The 27,992-nt window shown below is 41.5% G+C and overlaps 2 protein-coding genes across 3 annotated transcripts in view; one reads left to right on the top strand and one right to left on the bottom strand.

Moving 5' to 3' along the window:
- The window catches only part of LOC124797854 (fanconi-associated nuclease 1-like), a 146,977-nt gene extending 146,511 nt beyond the window's left edge, over nt 1-466 (bottom strand). For both annotated transcript variants that reach the window (XR_007016889.1, XM_047260923.1), the window contains exon 1: nt 16-466. Coding sequence is in view for 1 of the 2 variants with exons in the window: in XM_047260923.1 (XP_047116879.1) it covers nt 16-153 (138 nt within the window). In the remaining variant the exon portion in view is untranslated. The remainder of the gene's footprint in view (nt 1-15) is intronic.
- A 75-nt stretch (nt 467-541) lies between these two features.
- The window catches only part of LOC124797856 (ribosomal L1 domain-containing protein 1-like), a 58,954-nt gene continuing 31,503 nt past the window's right edge, over nt 542-27,992 (top strand). Inside the window, exons 1-3 of the mRNA XM_047260926.1 lie at nt 542-1,103; nt 4,517-4,584; nt 13,984-14,132. Of these exons, the coding sequence (XP_047116882.1) occupies nt 605-1,103; nt 4,517-4,584; nt 13,984-14,132 (716 nt within the window). The 5' untranslated portion in view covers nt 542-604. The remainder of the gene's footprint in view (nt 1,104-4,516; nt 4,585-13,983; nt 14,133-27,992) is intronic.

Below are 27,992 nucleotides of genomic sequence, written 5' to 3'. Positions count from 1 at the left end.
AAGTTTTCTGTGTACATTTTGTTGTTGCTTTCCTCCTTTCTGTTCCTCCACAGCGCGACGCTGTTGTGTGCTGCATACTGCCGAATTCTTGTAGAGCTCAAGATCTTCGTCTTCACTGCTGTCACTGAGATCAAGTGTAATTGGCGATAGCATGGTACCGGAATTGCAGATTACCACCGAAGTCACCACGGGACGAAGTAGTATACAACAATTTCGTGAACAACAACGCGTAATTTACGTATCATATGAATCACTTATCGTCACGGTTCCCGCCATCCGCTTATCGCTCGTAAGACATTTCCCGTATTTGAACGATGCCAGTCTCTGCCTATTATTCACATCTGTCAGGAATTTATGTTTTATCCTTTTACATATATAATACTGGAGAAAGCATTTATTCATTTGTTGGCCAATTCTTCATGTTTCAGATCTCCACCCGTCTGGATCTGCAGATAGTCCTGGCCTCTGGGGGTTCGATAATCGATATTATTGGCCTATTGGGTATTGGTAGACTGTAGGATGGTTGTCATATCTTTGCAACGTTTTGTTTAGTCTTTGAGTTAGTAAGCAATTCACGAAGGCACATGTGTTGTGTAATGAAAACATGAGGCTTTTATCGGAAAGTGATTTTACTTCCAAAAAACAAAAAGTGTTTTCCAAAAAAGCCAAGCGATTTGATCGTAATGCGGTTCGTCGTAGCATAGCTAACGTAAGTTGCAGTTTAGATGACGATGATAGTGATGTGAAAAGTGTTTCTAGGAAAAATGTGCTTTCATTGAGTGGTAATGAAGAAACAACTTTAATGAAGTCGAGGGAGAAAAAACTCGGAAACAGGAGGAGTAGCATTGCCAAGTGGGATGTTACAGAATTATCTCCTTCCTCGCAATATGTCAACGAAAAATCAGCGGATGATACAGAAAAGCTTAGAAGTATCCGGGTGGAGAGAAAAAGGAAGGTGCCGCCGGCAGTAACACACATTGTCGAGGATGAAAGTATTGGGACAGGAAAGAAAGAAAAATTAAGTCGGAGGGAGCAGAGCAGACATACGAAAGCAGCAAGCACAAATAGGAAAGAAGTTGAAAGCGATTTGGAAGATGTTGAAGGTAAGTTATTATAGATGACTTTAAGAAGCGAATACGGGAGAAGTCCCATCTACTCAACAGACAAGTTACTGTAGTAGATAAAGTAAGTGTACTGCAACGCCGGCCGCTGTGGCCTAGCGGTTCTAGGCGCTTCAGTCCGGAACCGCACCGCTGCTACGGTCGCAGGTTCGAATCCTGCCTCGGGTATGGATGTGTGTATTGTCCTTAGACTAGTTAGGTTTAAGTAGCTCTAAGCCTCATGGACTGATGACCTCAGATCTTAAGTCCCATAGAGCTTACAGCCACTTTGTACTGCAACGTTTCATCTGCGTTTGCTGCCCAATATAAAAGTACTTGTTAGTAGCTTACCGTCTGTGCAACAATTCTTCCACTTATTAAAATTTTTTAGTTACGACAACAAGCATCCTTTATATATGGTAGAACTCCATCAATATTTTTTGCATTATAATGCCCCCCCCCCCCTTGTACCTCTCCCACTTTCTGTAATCTTGATTGTGGTGACAGATTGGCCTGTAGTGCAGCCCAAGGTAAAAGCGGTGTGAGAAGGTGACAGTTCACTCGTGAGTTGGTGAAACCAACAAATGTAGATATAAAATAAAAGCGTATGCAGGTGGTGTTCTGATCTGCACCTAAATCCTTTGTCTACAGTCACACCATATTTAACTCATTTTTCGTCACAAGAGGTGCAACTTCAATGTAAATTGAAAAAGGCTCTACTAGGTTTCAGACAAATTTCCAACGTATTTTGTTGCACATTAGTACATATATCGTAGTCATACATATAACCAATAGAATGCAAGTGTGGCTATTATGAGTTCCTCTAATTTCCATACCTGTCAGTATGCTTGTGATCTTGTACTCAGTCTATAATGATATTACTGTCGTCAGGGCATTAAAAGCCTAATGTTGCTTCTTAATTAGGCTACATGATGGAAAAATAAATCATACTAGCTGCAATGTGTTTGCATAAGCAGAATTGGAATGACATGACACTCAGCTCACATACCCTTCGCTTTCCATCTATGTTTATGTTTGTACTATACAAGCCACCTTATGGAATGTGGCAGAGGGTACTTTTATCCCACATTTGTGCTTTTACCCCACTTTTGATCCATCCACAAATCTTCCTGGGTGAATCAGTCATTGGTAAGACCCCATGTGAGACAGACCTCTCTAATTTCACCTCCATATTTTTTTTTTGAGAGATATACATAGGAGGAAGTAATATATTGTTTTTGAAGCTCCTAGGAATGTACACACTCAGAATTTTAGCATGGGGTTAAACTGCAATGTGATGCCTGTTCCTTTAGCATCCGCCATTTGAGTTGGATGACCATCTTTGTGACACATGCCTAGTAGATAAACCAGTGATGACACACACTGCTCTTATTTGGATCTTTCGTATTACCATGTCAACCTTCTCTGGTATGAATCCCAGACTGATTAGAAATATTTAGATATTGCTTGAACCAGGGGTTGGACTATACTTCCTGGGGATTCTTGTAACGAATCAAAGTTGGCATTCACCTTATCTGTGATTAGTTTTATGTGAATAGTTCCACTTTCCATTGATCTGCACATATACTCAAATTTATTAACAGAGTGTGGCTACTTCGAGCAATTATTCAGCAATTGAGTAATGATACACTAATGCGTCTTTTTGCATCTTTTGGAAAAAGGAATTTCATCTTTCAGCCTTCTGTCTTTCAACGTCTTCCCCCCCCCCCCTCCCCCCCCCCCTGAACAAATCCGTTTACTGATTTAATGTAGGACCAGAAGTTTGTAGGATTTTCTGTCACATCAGTAGACAGAATTGTGCTTTCGAATTTGTTGAATGTTGACATACGCCTTCCCTTGTGCTAATTTTGCATTCTTTCATTTTTGTATGTGTGGTTTTAAGTTGCACATGACAAGCAAGATGGAAAGTATTAGTATTGGAAGCAAAAGTGCATGACAAATAATATAGCATTGTTCAAGAACCAAAGACCTAGGGTTGGCTGAATTCTTCTAAGGTTATACTGAACATTTACCAAAATTTGATAAATATGAAGAATCTAAGTAGGCCTATCGAAAGTAGGGGCAAATATGCAGTATTTCCCGATTTCTGAAAAGCATTTGACAAAATACCTCATCTGTGCTTTTTATGGAAAGTACTATTGTAAGGGATATCAAACTTTGTATGGCGAGATTGAGGATTCTTCTGGTAGGGAGCATGCAGCAAGTTACCATACCTTGCATGGAGAGTAATTGACAGATGTAGATGTAATGTTGAATGTGCTGCTGAGAGATGTCTTGGGAACCATGCTGTTCAGAATATTAATGACTTGTGAACAATATTAATAGTAACATCAGACTTTATATGCCTCCCAGACAGACCCAAACTTCCACAAGCCACTCTGTCTACATCCCTATACCATTGTCTCTTACTTTTATCACTGAATATTCACAGATTAATTCTCTTGTTGGTCTGGGAGGTGTGCATGGATAGCCTAATATTAGGTCCATCACAAATTTTTGTATGTTACCAACATATAGAATGTCTGTACCTAATACATTTAATTCCAAGTTATCCTGAGAAAGCATATTTAAAATTTTCAAGAACCAGCTTTAAATGATATGTATGGTATGTTGATAGAGACACAAACACACACACAAAATTCAAGCTTTTGCAACGCACGGTTGCTTCGTCAGGAAAGAGGGAAGGAGAGGGAAAGACGAAAGGATGTGGGTTTTAAGGGAGAGGGTAAGGAGTCATTCCAATCCCGGGAGCAGAAAGACTTACCTTAGGGGGAAAAAAGGACGGGTATACACTCGCACACACACACACACATATCCATCCGCATATACACAGACACAAGCAGACATTTGTTACTGGTCATTCCCACATAGAAAGCTTCACAGTGTAGGCAGGTCAGTTGGTAAATCACATGGGTGCTTTGTCACGTGGCTCTGCCTTTGATCGTGTACACCCTCCGGGTTACAGGACTGGAGTAGGAGGTGGAGGGAAGGTGCATGGGACAGGTTTTACACTGGGGACAGTTAACAAGGGTAGGAACCAGAGGGTAGGGAAGGTGGTACAAATGTCTACTTATGTCTGTGTATGTGCGGAAGGATATATTAAAACCCACATCCTTTCGTCTTTCCCTCTCCTTCCCTCTTTCCTGACGAAGCAACCGTTGGTTGTGAAAGCTTGAATTTTGTGTGTATGTTTGTGTTTGTTTGTGTGTCTATCGACATGCCAGCGCTTTCGTTTGGTAAGTCACATCATCTTTGTTTTTAGATATATACATATATTAACTTTTCATTATATTTTGTTGTTATGTTCAATTGTTGTGCAATGTATCATTGTGATAGAACCTGTTAATGAGTGAGCAGATCACTAACAAATTAGTTGTTCATGTGATTTTCTCTAGGTGACACTACCATTGGTTCTGATGTGCAGCAATCTGCTTTTGAGGAACCAATCGTCACAACAGAAGAAGTAAGTTCAGAACCGTGAGTAACATATTGGCATGTTAAATATCTTTGTAAAGGTTCAATGGTGCTGTTATTGTGAGTGAAAAGATATCAGTTGCGAAATGCAAAATTTAATTGCTCCTTGAATCCATTGTATGGTAATTTTATCCTTTTAATAACTGAATATTGTAATACTACCCATCGGCTCCTGTCCATGGTGTCATCAAGATGGTGGACACACCTATTTCAAACTTGTATAATCTGACAAATGTGATGTCATCCATGCGAACCGTCGAAGATAATATGAAAAATGCTTCAATGGTTCATGGGCACCACGTCAGGAAGTTGTGAGTGCTGCATAATATTTCAATGAGATGCTGCATGTTGTCTTCAGGTGTTTACTGATATGTTGCTGAGTGGCTTGCCAATGTATACACTGGCTTGCTAGAAAAGTGCAGGTGCCAAGTGTTGGGTCTATAATGTCATCATAGATGAATCGTAGAGGATGATGTTATCCAGTGTCCCCTGTCAGAGAAACAGGCTGTGATCTTTGCATGCTTTTGACATGGGAAAAGGGAGACAACAAATCAAGGGCCAGAATACACACAGGCAGGTGTTGGTGCCCAGGTTAAATGTCCAGACTCCGATTCCCCACCTGTTTTGACTTATTCATTCATCTGCAGCCGACAATGCCTTAGTATTGCCAAGCTGGTTCCTATGTCTTGCTAAGTTGAAATCCTGTGTCTGTTAATCAGATCATTACTTATCCATATTTTGACTGCTTCTTTAATGATGGAAGTGGACAAAAGGGTCATTGTCTCTCTGTAGTTCATTCTCTGTCCAAAGTCAATGCAGTGTCCAGCAACATCATATAGTCTTCACGGATTTGCTGCCGGATAACGTTGTGCAAATTCCACAATATTTCCTCAGAGCAACTGTCGGACATCTTCTGGTGGTTCAACCTTGCTCGTGGCTAGGTACGACTGATGTTATCCACACACCGACGCTCTGTTTTTAGAACAGGTGTGCGAAGAATGCGTAGCTGCAGAAGTCGCTCATGCGCAGTGATTTGCCATATTCAAACTCCAGCTGCCAAAACTCGCTGAGCGGCTCTCCCGCGCGTGCACTGTACGCTGCGTTTGTCAAGTGCGGCCACACATTACTTACCAACAGCCGTACTAGGCCAGTGTTATGACGGGCCTGTTAGCGAAAAATCTTGATTTTCAAGGTGTAATTTAATAGCAGCCAATGCAGGGTTCCAGGCTGTGCTCAGTTGAAATCCTGTATCCTTGTTGATGAGATTATCGGCTGTACGGATATGTATTGCTTCCTTAATGACGCAGTCCCAGAAAGATGATGCCGAGGATAAATCTTCCGTCTTTTCATAAATCATACAATGTCCTGTATTCAGGCAGTGTTCTGCAATTGGCGACTTTTCCGCTTGACAGAGGCGTGTATGACGCTGATGTTCATCGCATTGTTCTTGTACTGTGCAGTATGTTTGGCCTATATACGCTGCCCCACACTGACAAGGAATCTTGTACACACCTCATTTCCTCAGTCCAAGGTCATCCTTAACCGAACCCAACAGGTTTCTCTTTTTTCCAGATGGTTGAAAAACACACTTAATTCCATATCTCCTGAGGACACTCTTGATTCGTGATGACATGGCACCAAAATATGCCAAAAGACCGAAGTGGTGGGTGTCTTCGTATCTTCATTCTGCTCCATAGATTGAACTCCCCTGGGCATGAATGCATTATGTACCTGTCTCTCAGAATAACAGTTTTGTCGGAACACTGTCTTCAAATGTTGTAATTCACTCGACAGGCTGTCAGGATCAGATACCACATGTGCTCTATGAACTAACGTACATAATGCACTACCACATTGTGCAGGATGATGGCAGCTTGTGGCCTGCAGATGTAGATCTATATGCGTTGCCTTGCAGTAGACGCTGTGTCCCAATGTTCCACCTGCATTCCTTGGTACAAAGTGTGTTTTTCAACATCTGCAAAACTGAGAAACTTGTTGGATTCAGTTAAGGATGACCTTGGACTGAGGAAATGTGGTGTGTACAAGATTCCTTGTCAGTGTGGGGCAGCGTATATAGGCCAGACATGCCGCACAGTACAAGAACGCTGCGATGAACATCAGCGTCGTACACGCCCTCGTCAACCGGAAAAGTCGCCAATTGCGGAACACTGCCTGAATACAGGACATCGTATGATTTATGAAAAGACGGAAGATTTATCCTCGGCATCATCTTTCTGGGACTGCGTCATTAAGGAAGCAATACATATCCTTACAGCCGATAATCTCATCAACAAGGATACAGGATTTCAACTGAGCACAGCCTGGAACCCTGCATTGGCTCCTATTAAATCACAACGCGAAAATCAAGATTCTTTGCTAACAGGCCTGTCATAACACTGGCCTAGTACGACCGTTGGTGAGTAATGTCTGGCCGCACTTGACAAACGCAGCATACAGCGCACGCGTGGGAGAGCTGATCTGCGATTTTCAGCAGCTGGAGTTTGAATATGGCAAATCACTGCACATGAACGATTTCCGCAGCTGCGCATTCTTCGCATGTATGTTCTAAAAACGTGGCGTCAGTGTGCAGATACTATCAGTTGTACCTAGCCACGAGAAAGGTTGAACCACCTGAAGATGTCGGACAGTTGCTCTGAGGAAATATTGTGGAATTTGCACAACGTGATCCAGCAGCAAACCCATGAAGACTATTTACAACACATCTGCTGGGAAATCTTGAAGAGTCACAACATCATATACTTCTGGATGAACCCAATTTGGTGTGACATCTGTGTGCAGAACATCTATCTTCAACAGTGCGATATGTCTGGCGATTGTATAATTTCCCTCACTGGCATAGGATGGTATATACTGTGATCTCTTTAAACCAAGGTTGCTTTAACAGAACCCAGCATCATTTGCACTTGCGCTGAGGGTGGAAAATACATTTTGTTTGATCAGGTTGAAATGCATTTCGGATCTGCTTATTGGAACAGCCAATCCAGATGAAAACAAATAAAGATGGCTAGCTCTGCTGATAGATTTCCTGTATGTGAGATAACTCTAACCCTGTGAACAAAAGTCCACAATAGTAACTGTGTTGAGATAGATGATAGCAGCTTGTAACTTGTAGGTATAGGTCAGTGATTTGGTTTTAGAGAACACTCTGTGACCCAAAGAACCGTTTTCTTTTCTGCGGACCAAGACATCTAAGAATGGGAGGGCTCCATTTTTCTCTACCTCCATGGTGAAGCAAATGCTTGGATGGAGGGAGCTAAGGTCTTTCAGAAATGCAGTAAGTGCTGCTGCTCCATGTGGCCATACTACAAAGGTATCATCTGCAAATCTCCAGAAGCATTTATGTTTCAATACCGCTGACTGAAGTGCTTTTTTTCCTTGAAGTCTTACGTAGAAAGGTTAGCTACTGTGGGAAACAAAGAACTACCCATAGCAACACTGTCAGTTTCTCAAAATATTGTTCATTAAATAAAAAGTAAGTCACAGTAAACACATGTCTGAGTAGCTGTAAGAGGTTCTCCTCCAGCTCAGCTCCTGTGTGTTGTAGTGAATCCATCAGAGGTACTTGTGTGAACAAAGAGACCACATCGAAACTCACTAATATGTTTGCTGGTTCGAGATGCATAGTCTTCACTTGCTGTATAAAATCTTCTGAGTTTCAAACATGCTGTCTACATTTTCCTACCAAAGGGCTCAGAAGAGAAGCTAGATGTTTTGCTAGGTAATATGTTGTAGCTCCTATATTACTTACAATGGGGCAAAGTGGAACCTCTTCCTTACACATCTTAGGAAACATCAAATGTAGATTCCACCCTCCAGCACAAGTACAAACAATGCTGGGATCTGTTAAAGTCAACCTAGGTCTAAGGAGACCAGGGATAGATGGAATCCTGTGCCAGTGTGGGCAATCATACATTGATCAGAAGTGTCACACTGTTACAGGTAGATGTGCTGAAAATAGACTTCACACCAGATTAGGGTCACTTGACCTATGCAGCTCAAATGAGGTTTAAAATACCATAAACTCACACATAGCTCCAAAACCTAGTACCAAAAATTTTACTTGAGCTATGCAGCTGACTTCAAAAACATAACCTCACTAATGTAGGTAAAACGTAGTCCACAATGCAATCCCTACCAATCACAATCCAACATAATTACCAAAAACTAACAACACAGTCCAAAAATTCATAAAACATTGCTTAAACATCAGTTTTGATAAACAAACTCACAGCTCTGCACATGAATACACATACTGTACATACTACAATTAAAAACAAATAAAACCATAAAAACTTACTTACTAACCAAAGTCAATCAACATATAAATCTAACGATCTAACTATAGCAAAAACAATGTGTCAACACACAATCTCTCAAATGGCCAGCCCAGACCTCTATCCTCCAGATAAAGAGCCATATGTTGTCCTGCCGACAACACCAGATATAGTGTTTCCTAGTCTGGGATGCAGCGACCTTGGTCACTCTCGTACCTTCTCCACAGATGTAACATATCACATACTAAGCAATGAAGCTGAATTACAGTATGGATTTAATCATGGTCTGTCCATTTACTTGTTGACCAGTCGGGTGTACAATAAAAGACATGAAAGGAAAGCCAGAGTTTTAAATCTAGTGTTTAAGAAATCATTTATGCAAGAGGATTGTAAAAACACACCATTGTTTGACTGTCATACAGACTCTCATATAGAGGAGATACTAATACACACCCCAAGCACAGAGAAGCATCTGAAAGAATTGAAAACAAACAAAGCGCCAGGCCCAGGTGGAATCCCAGCTTGGTTTTCTACGGTATTGGCCCTGTCCTTAGATGGCACTTCTTGCGCATCTCTTGCCCAGTGCAGAGTCCCAAGCAACTGGCAAAAGCCACAGCTGTTTGCTTTATACAAGAAGGGTAAAAGAATGGATCCACAAAGTTACAGACTGTCCTTAACGTTTGTTATCTGCAGCATTCTTGAATATATTCTCAGTTCAAAAACAATAAATTTCCATGAGAAGGAAGAGCTTCTGTCCACAAATCAGCATGGATTTAGAAAGCACCACTTGTGTGAACCTCAGCTTGCCCTTTTCTCATGTGATAGTCTGTGAACCATGGATGAAAGGCAACAGGTGGATTCCATATTCCTAGATTTCTGGAAAGTGTATTACAGAGTGCCCACTGCAGGCAGTTAATGAAGTTACAAGCATTCGGAACAGATTCCCAGGTATGTGAGTGGCTCGAAGACCTCTTAAGTAGAGTCCAAATGTTATCCTTGACGGCAAGTGTTCATCAGAAATAGGGGTGCCTTCAAGAGTGCCCCTGGGAAGTGTGGTAGGACTATTTTTATTCTCTGTATGCATAAATGATCTGATGTACAGGCTGAACAGCAATCTGTGGTTGTTTGCTAATGATGATGTGGGTACGTGAAGATGTCATTTTAGAGTGACTGTAGGACGACACAGAATGACGCAGAATTTCTATTTGGTGTAATGAATGACCACTTACTCTATATGTATAAAAATGTGGTTCAGTGCAGATGAGTAGGAAAAACAATCCATTAATGTTCAAATACAGCATTAGTAATGTACTGCTTGACACAGTCACTTTGATTAAATATATACATGTAACACTGCAAAGTGATATGAACTGGAATGAGCATTTAAGTATATGTTAGTAGGGAAGAGAAGAGGTCGACTTTGGTTTATTGGGAGAATTTTAGGAACATGTGATTCATCTGTAAAGGAGACCACATAAAGGACACCAATGCCATTGATTCTTGAATACTGATCAAGTGTTTTTGATCCCCAACAGGCCAAATTGAAGGAAGATATCAAAGCAATTTCAAGGCAGGTTATTGAAATTGTAGGGTCGATCAACATGTGAATATTACAGAGATGCTTCATAAACTCAAGTGGGAATCCCTGTAGGGAAGACGATATTCTTTTCCCAAAACACTATTGAGAAAACTTAGAGCACTGGCATTTGAAGCTGACTGCAGAACAATTCTACTGTTGCCTATGTACATTTAATGTAAAGACCATGAAGATAAGAGAAATTAGGGCTCTTTCGGAGGCATAGAGACATCGATTTTTCCACACACTATTTGTGAATGGAACAGGAAAGGAAATGACTAGTAGTGGTACAGTACATATGTGTTTTATAGATGTAGAACATATCGTACCCCATTACAACATGCAGAGACCTACTCGAGGCCTTCATTGTTATATTCATAACTAACAAATATTAATATCTAAAATAAAATGTCCAATCATAAACAACACACTGTACAAAATATCGAAACCTGAAAATGAGTCTATTACCCATAACTGCCAATGTCAAAAAACTCTCAAACTACCACTAACTTTTCCAGCATTATTCACAAACAGCACTTAGAAGTATAGTAAGTTGCTAACAGCACTTATAAACATCAGCAGCTTCCCACAGTAGAAAGTGCCAGCACATATTCCAAGATGCCTTCTGTAAACACAATCCATTTTAAATTATCTGTGCCACCATGACATCACACAACACAACACAGTTGTCATGAGTCAGAGCAGATGCATGCTATCACAAATTTTGGTTGTTCTCTTTTTTCCATATATGAATAACAAGCATTCAAAACATATTGCCACTCTGTGTTATTGCAAAATTATTTTCTGTTATCTTTCTACCAGATGAGTGTAGGCTATCATGTTGTAATAGGAATGCCATGAGGAAATAATTATGTTTGATGCTGTTATGCAAATGAATCATTAGCAGAGACTAAAGCCTTACCCACTTGTATACAACTTTCACAACCTTCATAGAGTATGTGCACCTTCTTTATTACAGAGTTTGAAACCATTAGTGTTTCTGAACACTCCCAGATCTTACACTGTCATATGCTTTTTCCAAATCCAGGAACACAATACAAGATCTGTACTACACTTTTCCCAATACTTTTCCTTCATCTGTATTAGTGGAAGAGTGTCAGTTGTCTCGGTGGACAAGTACTGGGGAAGAGGTAAAGATCTCATAATCATGTTCCTTGATTTGGGAAAAGCGTATGATGGTGTGCCAAGGGTAAGGTCTGGGAGTGTTTAGAAAAATTAATAGTTCCCAGCTCACTAATAAAAAAGGCACAGACACCTTATAAAGACTGCAAAAGTTGTGTGCAAGAGGGGAATGGCAGTTTGGACTGGTTCAAGGCAGAGAGAGGAATGCAACAGGATAGTCTACTTTCCCTAGTATTTTTTATTGTACTTATGGATGTGATTATAAAGATGTATCTCCTGGCGATTATGACATAATAGCTAGGAGTGCTGTGTAATTAACAAGGAAAATTTGAGCAAGTCATAACCGTGTGAAATAAAGTTTGTGCGATCAGCCTTGCAGAAAATTAAAAGAGAAAAAATTAGGAATGAAGACATCAGAGGATAAATGATGTGGATTTGTCATGTACTACACAGCTCAAGTGGATGGATGTGTGATGAGGATGGTGGATAAGCACCTGCAACAATACATGGATAGAAATGTGCAGGGGAATAGACCAATAGGACAACCCAGAAAAAGATGGTTGGCTCAGGTTAAGAAAGATCTGAAGACTAGAGGAGAAAACTGGGAAACAATATGAAGAGTAGAAGTCGATCAAGATAGAGCAAAATGGAAGTAAATTGAAACTTTCCGGCAGATTAAAACTGTGTGCCGGACCGAAACTTGGAACTCGGGGCCTTTGCCTTTTGTGGGCAACTGCTCTACCATCTGAGCTACCCAGTCACGACTCACACCCCGTCTTCACAGCTTCAATTCTGCCAGTACCTCGTCTCCTACTTTCCAAACTTCACAGAAGCTCTTCTGAAAGTAAATTGTTCATAAACACTATACCCGGCTTGATGGACAGATGTGAAGATGTGTTAATGCAAATGAATACAGTTAACCATTGTAACTGCCTGAGTATATTAAATCAAACAATCTCCTCTATTAAACCCTGTTGTCAACACAGAACACTGTTTATGAAACTAAATGAAACTGAAATATTTATCTTCATAATATGGCATGTATTTGCCAGGACATCTTGCTGCTATTTTTGTATGTTGGCAATACATAGGAAGTTATGTTTATATAACCAATGAGAGATGAGAACAGATTAGATTAGATGTACTTTTTGTTCCTCATCTCCATAGTGAAGTGGTCATTGGGAATGTAGAAATGTAATGAAAAAAGAATATGTTTAAAAAAAAGTATATGGTAATGTCCCTTCTACTTATCCCAAGTAAAATTGCCCTTGTGCATGTAGAAAAAAAAACCTTAAACACACTTTTAATTCTGAAATTATAATTATTCTACCTTGTTTGGCTTTTTGTTTGCTATTTTTGTGCATTGTTTGCTTTGATATGAAGGTTGTAATGTAGACTGAAAGGGGCTTGTGTGCGTATGTGTGTCTTGTTCTTTCTGTCCACTATTTTTTTCTTCTCTCTATTTTTGTCTTCTCTTGACCCTTCTCTCTTCCTATCCCACCTTTCTCCTGCCGTTATTAACACCTCTATTACCCAAGTGGCAATTCGTTGATGCTTCAGGATGTGCCACATCAACCTTTTCTTGTTTTATATATTTAGTGTCATATAGTGGTTCTCTCTCCATTTTGATTCAGCACTTCTGTTACCTAACTGATCTGCGTGTTTAATTCTCAGCATTTGTCTGTTGCACAACATTTCAAAAGCTTCTGTTCTCATGTGTACTGTGTATTGTTCATGTTACACTTCAATATAGTGCTACACTCCAGACACACAGTTTTAGAAAATTCCTCCTAACACTTAAATTTACATTACATGTTAACTAACTTCTCTGTTTCAGGAAAACTTTTCTTGCTGTTGCCACTCTATATTTTATTTTCTCCTTACTTCAGCCATCGTCAGTTACTTTGCTTCCCTTTTGGCAAAACTCCTCTACTGGTTTGTGGCTCATTTCATTATTTCATTATCTCAGTAATACTGGACATAATTTGACTAGATTCTATTATCCTTATTTTACCTTGTTTCCCCCTTATTTACATTCACCTCGAAACTGCTTTTCAAGCCAGTGTCCATTCTTTTCAACTAGTCTTTCAACTCATTTGCCTATTTTAAGAGAATTGCAGTATTATTGGCCATCCTTAAAATTTTCTTCTCACCGAACTGATGTTCCTTCGCTGAATTTCTCCTTAGCTTATCCTGCATGATTGTAAGAAATTTGTGCTTTCTTAACTTCAATTCAGGTGTTGATGTGACAGTCAAAGGAGCATAATTGAATATCTTAATGCTGCAGCTAGATTGTTGGTTGTGTGTAAGACTGAAGTGTGTATTTTTAGTTGTATTAACTGTGTGGACTCTTTACACTGCTTTTATTTTGCAGGTAGAGAAGGCTGCTAGGGCATTGTTGAAACTTGTTAAGGTGACAGCTGTGAAAAGAGGTCGAAATCTGTTTGAAAGTGAGGCTGAATCTGTGCATATGCAGATCAACTCTATCCGCATTCCGAGAACACCCACTAGAAGAATCAGATTGTGAGTTCTTGATTACTTTATAGTTGTATGTAAATGTACTTACCAGAAACTATAATGTTCTTGGTATTGATGAAGCAACTTTAGAACTGGTATTGTGATTTGTGTCATCTGACACAACACAATTGATAATAATGTATTGTAATGTACAACTACTTCTTCTTCTTATCATCATCATCTCTCTCTCTCTTCTCTCTCTCTCTCTCTCTCTCTCTCTCTCTCTCTCTCTCTAGACTGTTTGTCACTGTCACAACATAACTAAACCAGTGGTGCAGTGATTGCAACACTTGACTCCCATTTAGGAGGATATAGGTTCAAATTCCTACCTGGATTTCCCAAAATGGTGAATGCAATTGTTGTGATATTTCTTTTGATGAAAAGCTCGTGCTTTGTATGCAGTGGTCTTGTCAGCATGTGATTACTCAGCCATTCACAGACCTCTTATTAGCCATGGGTACCTGTAAGACTGATGTGTGACTGAAAAGCTGGAAGAGATGCCTTGTAATCTCTATCATGTGTCAGAGCTACTTGTAGCTAACTTTCCTAGACTTACCAAGGAATAGCAAAGGTGACAACAATGGTTGTATCTCATCATACATATTGCTAGCCAAAGAAGTTAGAGGCAAATGTTACAGGAGATAGTATTCCACTTAAACACTCCATTATTTGACATAAATATTCTTTTCTAAAAGGAAAATTACTACAAACTCCAATGTGACCTTTTGAGGATGGTACTGTATCAGAGACTATCACAGTGGGCTGTGGCCTATCAGTTACTGGCACAAAGATTATTAAAAAGTGTCTCCTGCCACTTTGGCCATGAAAGTTAGAGTTCTTATGTATTAATCAATGCGAGTGAGTCGCTGCCACAAGTATTTAATATAATTTTTCTACGAGAAAGCTTCTAAGAAACATTTATGTAAGTAGCTCTGGGCAAATTTTCCTAGTGACTTGGCTATCAAGCTCTGTAAAGAACTCAAACTCAATAGCAATGTCTCCTGTATTGGTAGCCAAGTCAGCTACTGTGACAGACTCCAGCTGTGTTCAGCTGTAGCCACATGTAAATGTTGGGCCCCAGGGTGGTGACAACTAGTGGGATGTCATGACATGGGCTACATTCTGTACTTCTGATACGTGGATGAGGGCTTATGCATCCACCTTGGACCTTTGTTGAATTTACATTCCTTTATACGTCATATTTTGGTGCATTTAGTAACATGTCTAAGACCTTCTCCTTTCGTAGGCAAAACAGTGTTTTCCAAGATAATCGTGTGACAAGTACATGTAAGTTTATCTCAATTTCCTTCACATATGTTCAAAATTTTACCATTTGAGGTTACATGTTTTTAAGGGTGCTCTAATCTGGTGTATTGTTTCATGTGCTAAGTCCTTTGTGTTTGTAAACATGATTAACTTTTCCCTCATAAAAATGTAGTTATACCATGCCAGGTGAATAACTTGTCTGTGTACATATCTCCTCCTTTCCTTTGGTCTATGTAGTGGCTTCTCAGAGTCAGTAAAACCTATCAATTTCAAAGGCTGTACAAGCCACCAGGTTCTCATCAGGTCTCAGTTCACCAGTGATCTCATCTTGCACCAGACCCGAGAACCTCCTTGACTTTCTGCTCTAAAGTTAGAAGATTATTTAAGTCTTTTTTTTTCTGGACGATCCAATCTTTGCAACCAAACAAGCCCTACGGATTGGACCAGTGTTTCGTACAGTTGGCTTTTGAAATTCCTCGAGCGACTACACAATTTAAAGCAAACTGAGATTAAAAGTATGGTCGTTATGCATCTTGGATCCTTACTTTTGATCTATGGTGCATACAATGGTTCTTCTGTAAAGATCACCTAAAGATATTTAAAATTATGAAATCTTTGTAGGACAGGGTTCTGATTATTAATGACTAAGGTGAGTCTCTTGAATAGGCAAGAGCGCTGTTCATCACCAGATTCTTGGTCTTCGATTTGTGCCCAAGGAGATCAGTCTCACATTCTCTTGCCAGAATGTTGTTCATATGCTTCAGTTCTTCCTTAGATCTGGAAATCAGGATGGCATCGTCAACAAATGTAAGGTATGTGATTTTCTATCTTTGGTCTTGATCCCTTTAAGATCATTGTGGAAAGCTCCCTCAGTTATCTTTCAGAGAGCCAGGTTGTACAATATCGGTGACTTACCACCACCTCGTCTCAGTGCTGTGATTATATATAAGATCTCCATGACCTCACTTCCGAACCTTCGGTTTGCCTTTTGAATCAGTGAGACAGACTCTAACTATGCCCATGAGTTTCTTGGTTCTTTCAGACTTGGTTAGGCAAGTCATCACAGTGAATACACTCATATGCCTTCTTAAAATGTATGAAGAGCATGTGAGGGTGTTTGTCGTATTCCCACATTTCTCAGCGGCTTTCCTGTTACATAGGTGGTTAACTATTCTCCCCCATGAGTAGATGTCCACACTGGAACAACCTGTTATGAAACTAATCTGATTTTCACCAGTCGATTGTTGATACAGTCCATTTTGTCACCTGTCTTGTACGTAGGGCAGATAACTGTTGTCTTCCAGTCTTCTGGCATTTCTTTGACAATCCAGACCACCTTGCTTAGCTCTCCCGTCCTGAATGGCTTCTACCTAGGTTCCATTTTCTCCTGGACTTCTGTTCTTCTGTGGCTTAGTATCTGATTTGTTATTTCTACAAGTGTAGGTGATGGATAATCTAAATCTACAGTGTTAGGAGGTTGGAATTTGAACAGATCTTTAGATTCATTACTCTCTGAAGTATTGTTTCCAGCTCTCAGCAGTGTTGAATTCATTGGTCAGTATGATTTTATTATTGTCGTTGAAGAACTTTTGGCGGCTCTAATACCACTTCGTAATGAAGGTAACTTTATTATGGTACAGCTTTTGAATTTCTTTCCCCAAGACATCTTGTTGACCTCTCTCTATGTTTCCTGTGGCATAATTCTTGTTGCTCTCCTCAGGGTTACTTGGTTAGTATTCTACATTTCTTCAAACTGCATCTTGGCTTGTGCAAAGTCTGTATCTCATAGCCAGCTCTCCTTGGCTTCTTTTGACTAATGCCTTAATGCATTCATCCCCAAACCAAATTTTCTTGTCTCTGATATGCTTATTGATGACTGCATTAGCCAACTCATTTACAGCATCCTTGACTTATCATATTTTGAAGACTTTTGTGGATCCTTTTCCTGCAGAATTTCTAAGCAGTTGCTGAGCAGGAATTGAAATTGGTCTTTCTTTGTGGCGTATTTCAGTATATCACTGTGGTAAAACACTATTTTCTTAATATTATTTCTGACTTTGGCTTTTAGTTGCCCTCGTAGACAGTTTTTTACTAGAAAGTGGTCCCACCTCCACTCCGCCCCACATTCTGTCTTTACATGTGTTACCCAGTTCTTTGCTTTGATATCAGTTGCAAAACGATTCACTGCTTTTCCATCCAGTGATACACAAGTTTCTTTGCACTGCTGATGAAGATCCCTTTCAATATTGCAAAGACGATGAATATGATGTCATTGTAATTGCTGAATACATGTAAACGGCGTCTTCCAGTTTTCGAGTGGACTATGTTTTCTCTTCCCAATTTAGCACTCATATTGCCGAGTAGAACTTTACAACTGCTGTTTGGAATGCGCCCCCCAGCTACCCCTAGTTCCGCATAGAATTTGTTGTTCACGTGGGATGTATTTACTTCTGTGGGCACATGGCAATTCACAAATGATAACTTTTCTCTCTTCAAGTCTATCTTTATTACTGCTTTTCTGGGGGTTACTGATGAAAATCCAGATACATCAGCAGCTAGAGCTTTGTTCACACAAAATCCCATACCTAATTTGTGTCCTCAATCACAGCTTTCATGAAAGATTTTATAATTTTTGGCGTCAAGGGTACCAGTAACCTCTCAGCTAACTTCCTGTAAAGCAGCTGAATCCACCCTATCTGTTTCGATCTTGTAGTCTAAACTGACTGAGGCACCTGTTTTCCATAAACTATGAATATTCCATGTTCCAACTAGCATACCTTGTTCTCAGCTTTTTTTTTCTATTTTGTATTATGAAACTGGAGGTTTCCTTGCGGCCTGTTTACTGTTGCCAAGTTTTCCGTTGTGGGAAGGTATTGCCAACACCCAATCTGGAGGACAGATTTTTTGATTTTGTGATAACTTTCCCTAGATGAATTGCCTTCTCTACAGCTGTCAAGATTCATTTCCCCTTTGCTTAAAAATTTGAAAAGATGAAGGATAGGAAATGGGAAGATAAGATACCGTAAGACACACTTTGTCTGATTCCTGGACTAAGACCTGTCCAGCGTTTTACGCACTGTCGGAATCTATGCTACCCTTGACATAGCACTTTGCTACCGTTGGCATAGCACTTAGTGTCATGTGAACATGCAAACCTCTTTTCCCCTGTGGAAAGTGCTACATTCAACTGGCAACTCCTTGGGAGGGATGAGAGGAACAGTGATAAGAAATTGACACACTAGTTCACATTTAGGGATCTGTGACTGAAAGCTGTCCTTTGAAAATACTCTGTATCAGAATCTGCACTCTGCAAACCACTGTGAAATGCCTGGCAAAAGGTACTTCCCATCGTACTTCATGTTAGTGTTTCTTCCCATTCTACGCATCAATGGAACTCAGTAAGAATAATTAGTATGATCGTCTCTTCAGGGTCCATGCAGGAAATGTATGTAGGGAGCCATACTGCATTCCCAGACTCCTCGCTTATTACTGGTTCTTGAAACTTTGTGAATTGGCTTCTGCGGTGAAGTTGGCGTCTCTCCCAATTCGGATTTTTCAGCACTTCCATGGCACACTCCCTCGTGGGAGGTTTTTCAGTGCTGACAAGCCTGAACTGGCAGAGATGCCAACTTCACTGTGAAAGCCCTCCATGACAATCTCCCTCATGGGAGATTTTTCAGTGCTGACATCTGCAAAAAGTGTGAGATATGTTGTTTGCCAGGATATTAATATGCAACTAGAAAGGCGTGAGTCCCAGTACATCTCTCTGGGGCTTACCTGAAGTTATTACAACTTCTCATGATGACATGCCATTCAAGAAAACATTATGCACCCTCCGTACCAAGGAATCCTGATTCAGTTCACAAATTTCGTTGGATACCCCCATATAATATTATTTTTGTTGATAATAGTTGGTGTTATAAGAGTCAAGTGATTTTCAGATATCTAGATACTCTGCTTCTACCTATTTACCTTCAAGTTTGGCTTCCAAAATGTCATGTGAAAAACACAGAAGTTGGGTTTTGCATAACCAATGATTGTGCAATCCATCCAGGTAGGTGTGGACAGAATAATTCTGTTTGATACACTTCTTGATCATCAACTATTCTATACCACACAGTTTTCGATGTCCCAGTTTGGTTCAGTTTATTTTCTCCTGATTGGATGTAATAATTGCTTTGTTAACCATGTATGACAAATGGACATACAAATTTCTGGAGAAAGTCACATGCAGTGAATGCTCAGCTGTGTGATGACTGATCACACTCTGTTGTCTGTGACAGTTTGCAATACACCTCCTGAATTAGCTTAAATGATAGTAAATAGATGTTAACAACAAATGATATTGGAGAAAACCTAGTTGTTTTAATGTTAACTGTGTTTGAGGTGATGATCATACAAGATGTTAGTTCAACCTGGAGCTCTTAAATTCAGAGGCATGCCTAATATTAACGTGCCTTTATTCACATATATGTATTTACTTTAAATAGCACAGCATTTTCATCAAAATTAACATAATAAACTTTTAATGAATAACCTGGTAAACATTGAAGGCACTGTGATGATAAAATATTCATTGTTAATGTTTTAAAAGTATTTCTGACTAGATATAAAAAATTTTACATCACTTAGCAATATGTAATCAGAAATTATGCAGTGGGCCTCAATTACTACCCATACCTGACTTTAATTAACATAAGCTCATATTTCATCACACATCATTGGTTTCGACTTGCAAAATACACAAGCCACCACAGTTTTCCGACTAAAAGGAGCAGAAGTTTCACTTTGCCTTGTGATGTCTTCTTCTCAACAGTAACAGCGACACACGGCATCCATTACAAAATTTGGCTGGTTCATAATTTATATATGAAATCTCAGTGTAAGTCAGTGAATGACTTTGTATTCAAACAAATACCAGCTTTTATCACTGTAAAAATCTTTGGTTTATAACATTGAAACTATAAGAATGTTGATTTTTAAATACATAAATAAACACACGAGATAAACTTTAGCTTTATAAATAAAAATCAAATTATTAATTGACTTGCAGTTTCAGTCATGTCATGGCTTTTACACGTTTCCCTAATACGACTCCCGAACTTGAAGTCCACTTTACATTGTAGCACAGACCAAATAAAACTGTTGCATTTCACATGATGACAAGCTATGTCCAAGTCTGTTCAACAAATGCTACTGAAATGTAAAGTGGCAGCTTACTATTTGTTGCTGTGAATGCTACAGGATCTTCAGTTGTACTTATAGCCAGCAATATATCTCTTGCAGCTTGCAGAGCCTCATGATCCACAATGCAGCTGGCTTTTTACCCCACAATATATTAAGTTAGAGCAAACCTCTTCTTCCATAACACACAGTTTACCTGCACTTTTTTAAAAAGTTCAGCAGTCATCCGAGGTTGATTTTACAAATGCTCAATTTTCACCATGCAATCACCATGCACGGGCACCATGTTCAAACTACCACTGACTGCTCTGACAATCTTTGTTCGAGAGCTGTCTCTTCTCAAAAAGGGTAGATACCATTACTCACAAGGGGACCCTCTATACTGTAAATCACGGATTTTGATGCACTTAAAATATGTTGTAGAGGCACTTACCCTGATTACCTGGCTACCTGGTTTTTTAGCGACGGGCCTTGGTTTTTGAGAAAGTTGACAAGCAAACATGTGAACACGGTCACATTCGAATGAGCACTGAGTCCAAGTCAAGCAGCCACTGGCTGGCTGGCCGCTTAGGTGGCACGGCTGCTGCATGTGTGGCAAACAGTGTCACATGTAGAGGATGCGCATAATTGTGCGGTGGCACTTTGAATGATTGGCGAGTCACAACACTTTTCCCCCTTTGAAATTTTTGCACTGCTCTTGATGGAGGTGGCCTGTAGATTGCTAACGTCCATAGGCGTTGTTTGACTGGCTGTAAAATCTCGAGGAGGAGGCTTCCGGGTACGGACGGAAGTGTCCCTGATGATAACGGGTCGAGGTGACAGGAGACGTAGGGGTCGAATCTGCTGGGGCCTCGTGCACCAATCTGCCCGTTGCGGCAAGTCCAGTTGATATAACAGGAGATACGGGCGATGTGTCAGCGTCCGTAGGAGAAGGAGGCGAGTAGATTGGCTCCAACAGATGATGGTGATCCGGTTCCTGCATGGGCACGTCTCCTGGTGGTGTCCGTTCTTGTACTGGCACCGAGATGACGGTGAGATGGCTGCGTTGTTAGTAATGAGAGATGCCAAGATCCCGAGCGTCAGGTAGAGCCAGAGGTGGTGTAGCGGCAATCGGAACAGGCTTTGCCAGCACATGAGGCCGAAGCTGGTCCGAATGACGCACTGCAACACCCGTGTCCGTCTGGATTTCATACAGGCATCGGCCACGGTATCGTAAGATGCGGCCCGGACTCCATTTAGGCCGCCTGCCATATCCCCGTACCCAGACAAGGTCGTCGGCGGTGAACTGGCCAAGCGAAGGCACCCGCAGCCGTGAGGTGGAAGGCTGCAGAAGATGAAGTAGCGTGCGGGGCTGTCGGCCATGCAAGAGCTCAGCCGGGCTGTGGTCACCCATGGGGGTGTAACGGTAAGAAGCCAGAAATTGGAGAAACGGATCATCAGCAGCAGAAGAAGTCAGGAGTTTTCGCATTTGAGCCTTAAATGTGCAGACCAGTCATTCAGCCTCACTGTTTGATTGTGGATGGAATGGATGGGCCGTGACATGCATAACGCCGTGGAGCACAAAAATCCGCAAATTTGGAAGAGGCAAATTGCGGACCGTTATCAGTAACAAGAGTAGAGGGAAGGCCTTCCAAAGAAAAAATGCGGGCGAGAGTACTTGTGGTTGCCGCGGTGGTAGGCGTTGTGCAACGGACAATGAAAGGAAAGTTAGAGTAGGCGTCAATTACGAGGAGCCAAGTACCTGAAAAAGGTCCCATGAAGTCAGCATGAATGTGCTCCCAGGGTGTCTCAGGTGAAGGCCACGGTGACAAAGATGACTTTGGGGCAGCGGCCTGTGACGCATAAGGGCCTCAGGCAGCGACCATGTGTGCTATTTCAGAGTCGATGCCAGGCCAGTACATATGACGGCATCCCAGAAATTTTGTGCGAGAGACACCCCAGTGCCCTTGGTGAAGGAGGCGCAAGACTGAAGCATGCAAAGATTCAGGTACCACAAAACGCGGCGAAGCATTGTTGGTGGAAAGGAGGATAACACCATCCCTAACCGTGAGGCGGTAGGGCAAAGCGTAGTAGTTCCGCAACGGATCAGAAGTCTTAGTGGACGGACGATCTGGCCAACCCTTCTGAATACAGTGTAAAACCCGGGAAAGGGTAGGATCAGAACCTGTAGCAGCCGCCAGCCTGTGCCCGGTGATGGGGAATCCGTCCACAACCTGCTGCTCGGCAACATCCAGGTGGAAACACCAAAGTTCGTCCCTATCGAATGCCAGATCAGGACCCATGGGAAGGCGAGACAGTGCATCAGCGTTCGTATGTTGAGCCGTCGGCCAGAAATGAATCTCATAATTGAAACGAGACAAGTAAAGAGCCCAACGCTGCAGGTGGTGTGCAGCCTTGCCGGGAAGTGACGTTGATGGATGAAACAAGGAAACAAGTGGTTTGTGATCCGTAACAAGATGAAATTTGGATCCATAGAGAAAAACACCAAACATATGAAGAGCATAAATAATGGCCAAAGCTTCTTTTTCAATTTGAGAATACTTTTGTTGGGCATCTGTGAGCGTTTTGGAGGCATAAGCAATGGGTTGTTCAGAGCCTTCAGAAAAACGGTGCACAAGGACTGCACCGACCCCGTATTGAGGGGTGTCCGTGGCAAGAACAAGATGTTGGCCAGGCCGATAAGTAGCCAGGCACGGGGACTGTTTCATCATAATCTTCAATTTCTGGAAAGCCACATCGCATGACGCGGACCAGTGAAAAGGCACGTTTTTATGCAACAAGCGATGCAACAGCTGAGCCACTGAAGCAGCAGACGGTAAAAGCTTCTGATAGTATGCTATTTTCCCCAAGAAGGCCTGCAGTTCCTTAACAGATGTAGGGTGAGGAAGGGCATCGATTGCAGCGACAGTTTGCTGAAGCTCACGAATACCATCCCAAGAGAGTTGAAACCCCAAGTACGTGATAGATGCCTGAAAAAATTGTGATTTCTGAAGATTACACTTAAGACCGGCAGTCTGTAAGACACGAAAAAGTGTGCGGAGATTCTGAAGATGTTCTTCAGTGGTGGAGCCAGTGACAACAATGTCGTCCATGTAATTTATGCACCCAGAGACAGGGAGCAATAATTGTTCCAAGAATTGCTGAAAGAGAGCAGGGGCTCTGGCAATCCCGAATGGCAATCGTTGGTATTGATAGAGGCGGAAAGGCGTGTTAAGGACCAGAAATTGCCGGGAAGCAGCGTCGAGAGGAAGTTGATGATAAGAGCTTCTGACATGTTGATTTTAGAAAAATACTGGCCTCCCGCAAGTTTAGTGAACAATTCTTCAGGTCGGGGCATAGGGTAAGTGTCGATGAGGCATTGCGCATTTACAGTGGCTTTAAAATCGCCACAGAGACGAATATCACCATTGGGCTTAGCAACGACAATGACAAGAGATGACCACTCACTGGAAGTGACAGGAAACAAGACCCCTGAAGTAGTGAGACCATCCAGCTCCCGTTTTACCCGATCACAAAGGGCCACAGGAATGGGCCAAGCCCGAAAAAACTTTGGCCGAGCAGTGGGTTTGAGCGTGATATGAGCTTCAAAGTCGTTTGCATGTCCTAACCCAGGAGAAAAAAGGGACGAAAATGTCGTCGACAAAGAATTCAATTGAGCGAGTCATCTATGGAGAACCCATAAACGCAAAAGGCATCAAAACCAAAAAGATTCTCTGTGTTACTCTGGTCGACCACAAATATGGGAAAAGTGCGAACGACGGATTTGTAAGATACCTCAGCATTAAATTGCCCCAAGGGAGAATTCTTCTGTTTATTGTACGTCCGTAATTGCCGAGTGACAGGTGACAGGATTGGAGAACCCAACTGAAGATACGTCTGAGAATTGATGATAGTGGCAGCAGAACCGGTATCCACCTGCAATGCGAACATCTTGACCAAGTATTTGGACAGTGAGGAATAACTTTCCTGAAAGGGAAGAAGTGCAATTGACAGACAACACAGAAGCAGAATCAGCGTCACGGTCATGAACATCATGTATGCGGTCAGATTTGCAAACGGCAGACACATGACCCTTCTTTTTGAAATTGTGACACACGACCCAACGTTGGGGACAATCCTCCTGTGAATGTTTTGTAAAACACCGCAGACATGAAGAAATTTGCCGGGGGTTTTGCTGCAGTTTCTGAGAGGGTTGTTTACGGTTAGGCCGAGGCTGCGCGTGGGAGTGTACTGCGGCCACGTCGGCCGGCGGGGACGCACCGCACGCGTCGTCAACAGCGCACAGAGGGTATATTTCCCCGACGTTACCCCACGCCTCTATTTGCGCCCCAGCGGCGCGAGAAATTTCAAAAGACTGCACGATGGATAGGACTTCATCTAGAGTCGGATTTGTCAACTGAAGGGCACGTTGCCTAACTTCTTTGTTGGGCGCCGACCGGATAATAGCATCCCGTACCATGGAATCGGCATAGGATTCTTTGTGAATGTCAGTAACAAATTGACACTTTCGACTGAGGCCGTGAAGTGCAGCAGCCCAAGCGCGATAGGATTGTTGCGGTTGTTTTTGACAACAATAAAAGGCAACACGAGAGGCTACCACATGTGTTTGCTTTTGAAACTAGACAGGCAGAAGTGAGCACATTTCAGCAAAGGACAAAGATGCAGGATCTTTCAGAGGAGCCAATTGCGACAACAACCGATACATTTGAGGTAAAATCCATGAAAGGAACAGAGACTTACATGTTTGTTCATCCGTGACATGAAATGCCAAATGCTGCCGAAGACGTTTTTCGTAATCAGACCAGTCTTCCGCCGTCTCGTCGTAAGGAGGAAAGGGAGGTATAGACAATGATGAGAAACGGCCCGCATTTGATGCCGTGACGGAATCGCAAATCCCCGATGTTAGAAGCGTTTGCTGTTCTATGAGACCTTGCAATAGTTGCTCGACAGTAGCCATGGAAACCTGTGGGTCAACGATGAAAAGGAAAAATCCACTACCTCGTTGCCAATTGTTATAACGTCAAGTTGAACACATATATTTCAAAACGACACAACACATATAAGTCACTGAGCAAGTTGACAAGCAAGACATGTGAACACGGTCACATTCGAATGAGCACTGAGTCCACGTCTAGCGGTCGCTGGTTGGCTGGCCGCTTAGGTGGCGTGGCTGCTGCATGGCTGGCAGACAGCGTCTCTTGTAGAGGATGCGCGTAATTGCGCGGCAACACTTTGAATGATCGGTGAGTCACAACACACACATTCCGAGGCAGTCAGCGTAGCGCAGCGGTAAAGGTTCACGGATACCGCACTGGAGGTACAGTTTTCGAATCCTGCTCCCATATTTTTTTTATGTATGCAAGAAGCGCCTGGAAAATTTGGTCCTAATGTTCAAAAACAAGTAGACGAATTAACTGGGAAATACAGAAATGTAGTCATGTCCTGCACGAAACCCAGGAAGTTCTCAAAACTGGGGTACGAAGAATTTTTGCGTTCTGTATTTCTTCCATACGTGGGACAGAAATTTTTTTTATACATTGTCGATTTGTGGGGAGGGCAAACCTATTCAAATTTATGCTGTATTCACTGATGAAAGGAAAACTAGCACCGGCACCCTAAAAGTGGTCCCACCGAAGTGCACTCCTTGTTGCCAGCCCTGCGATGTTTGTTTTTACCGACAGGTGAAAATCTTCATGAAAATTATTCAGAATGCTCCTGACTTGATGAAAGACAATAGAGAGATCACTTCTAGGGAAGATTCGATAAAATTACATTCGCTAATCCTACATCAGCGCACCTAATTTTGGAGAGCATGATTAGATACGCAGGGTTCACATCGAAATTAGCAGATGAAAGAGAATGATTTTTGAATGCAAAAGAATTGTGTGTCCCGGTATTGCTCACGAAGAAACAGTGCACCTGAAAGATGGTTGCTTTTATAAAGTGCGTGTGGTGCTGTGAAAATTAGTGCTTCGGTTGTCTCTTTGATAAGTATCACCCACAATATTGTTCTGGCACATCAAGCAATGTGGACGATGAAAAATAAGATTTTGTAATAGTGTATGACAGAAAAAAATTAATAACTGATATATCTTTATAATTTCACACTCCTTACATTGTATGGTGATATTCTTTGAATTAAAATTGAAAAATTTGGTCAATTTTGAAAAAAAAAGTACACAAGCAGGATTCGAACATGGTACTTCCAGCGCGGTAGCCGTGAACTTCTGCGCTACGCTTAAGTGCTCGAACTATATGTAATGTTACAGGTATACAAAGCCCGCAATGAACTTCATAATCGATTTTCTCGAAAACCAAGGCCCGTCGCTAAAAAACCGGATACCCAGGTACTCAGGGTAAGTGCCTCTACAACATATTTGAAGCGCATCAAAATCCGTGCTTTACAGTATGGAGGGTCCCCTTGTCAGATTAATATGCGGGAATTTCCTTAACAATTGTTTCTTACTTCTAAAGCCGTGACTGTTTATAATACACAATACATACTTTTATAGTTGTTTTAACACTAAACTTTTTAACAAAAATGCAGAACACAATATATTTAATTGTTTGTAATGTAGTTTAGTAAATGTTTAACTTCAGTTCTTTGCCATTTCCGCCATGAGGTGGTAGCATGTTATGGTGATTAGTAACCCACAATGTGATGACACTCGCCTGCTTTGTTTCTTCATTGATCTTTTGTTGTCCTCAGTGTTGACGTACTGGCTGAAAAACTAGGGGGTGTCTACTGTCTACTTTAAATGATGTAGCCGACAGATGCACAGTTGCACTTCACAGTCTTTTATTTTCACTTTCCACAACCCCCGATAATACACAGTTATTTGGGCAGTGCACTGTTGTTCTAACTTCCCATAAGCCTCATTAATAGATAGCAGGCGAACATCCACATACTGCTACAATAGTGTCCTGTTAAACATCAACAAGCAGTAAAAACATAACCAAATAATTTACAGTTCTTTCGGAATAATCAGGTACGTATGCAGCAGACACTGTCATTGGTTTAACACACAGCCTATTGGTGTAACACATCTTTCTCTGTTGAGATGATGCATTGTTGTTCTAACCAACACAAATTTCTCATCTGAAACTCAGTCGTGGACTGTCTCGTGACCAAAAATTGGTCCCTTACATATCCTCGCAATAATAGGTCTGTATTATCAATGAGTCAATGTATGTGTGGCAGGCATCCTTGCGAGTTGCTCGCAGGACTCTGTTGCTCTTTGCCGGTTCCGCATCGGTTGTCCTTGGCTAACACATGGTCACCTCCTTCGTTGCGAGGACCCCCCTCAGTGTCGCTGTGGCTCCCATACGACTGTCGTCCACATCTTGTTGGACTGCCCAATTTTAGTTGCTCTGCAGCGGACTTTTAACCTTCGTAGCAACCTACCTACGGTGTTG

The sequence above is a fragment of the Schistocerca piceifrons genome, chromosome 5 (genome assembly GCF_021461385.2).
Source record: "Schistocerca piceifrons isolate TAMUIC-IGC-003096 chromosome 5, iqSchPice1.1, whole genome shotgun sequence".
In the NCBI taxonomy this organism is placed as follows: Eukaryota; Metazoa; Arthropoda; class Insecta; order Orthoptera; family Acrididae; genus Schistocerca; species Schistocerca piceifrons.
Note: the sequence above shows the minus strand (reverse complement) of the source record. Positions and strands in the feature narration are given on the sequence as shown.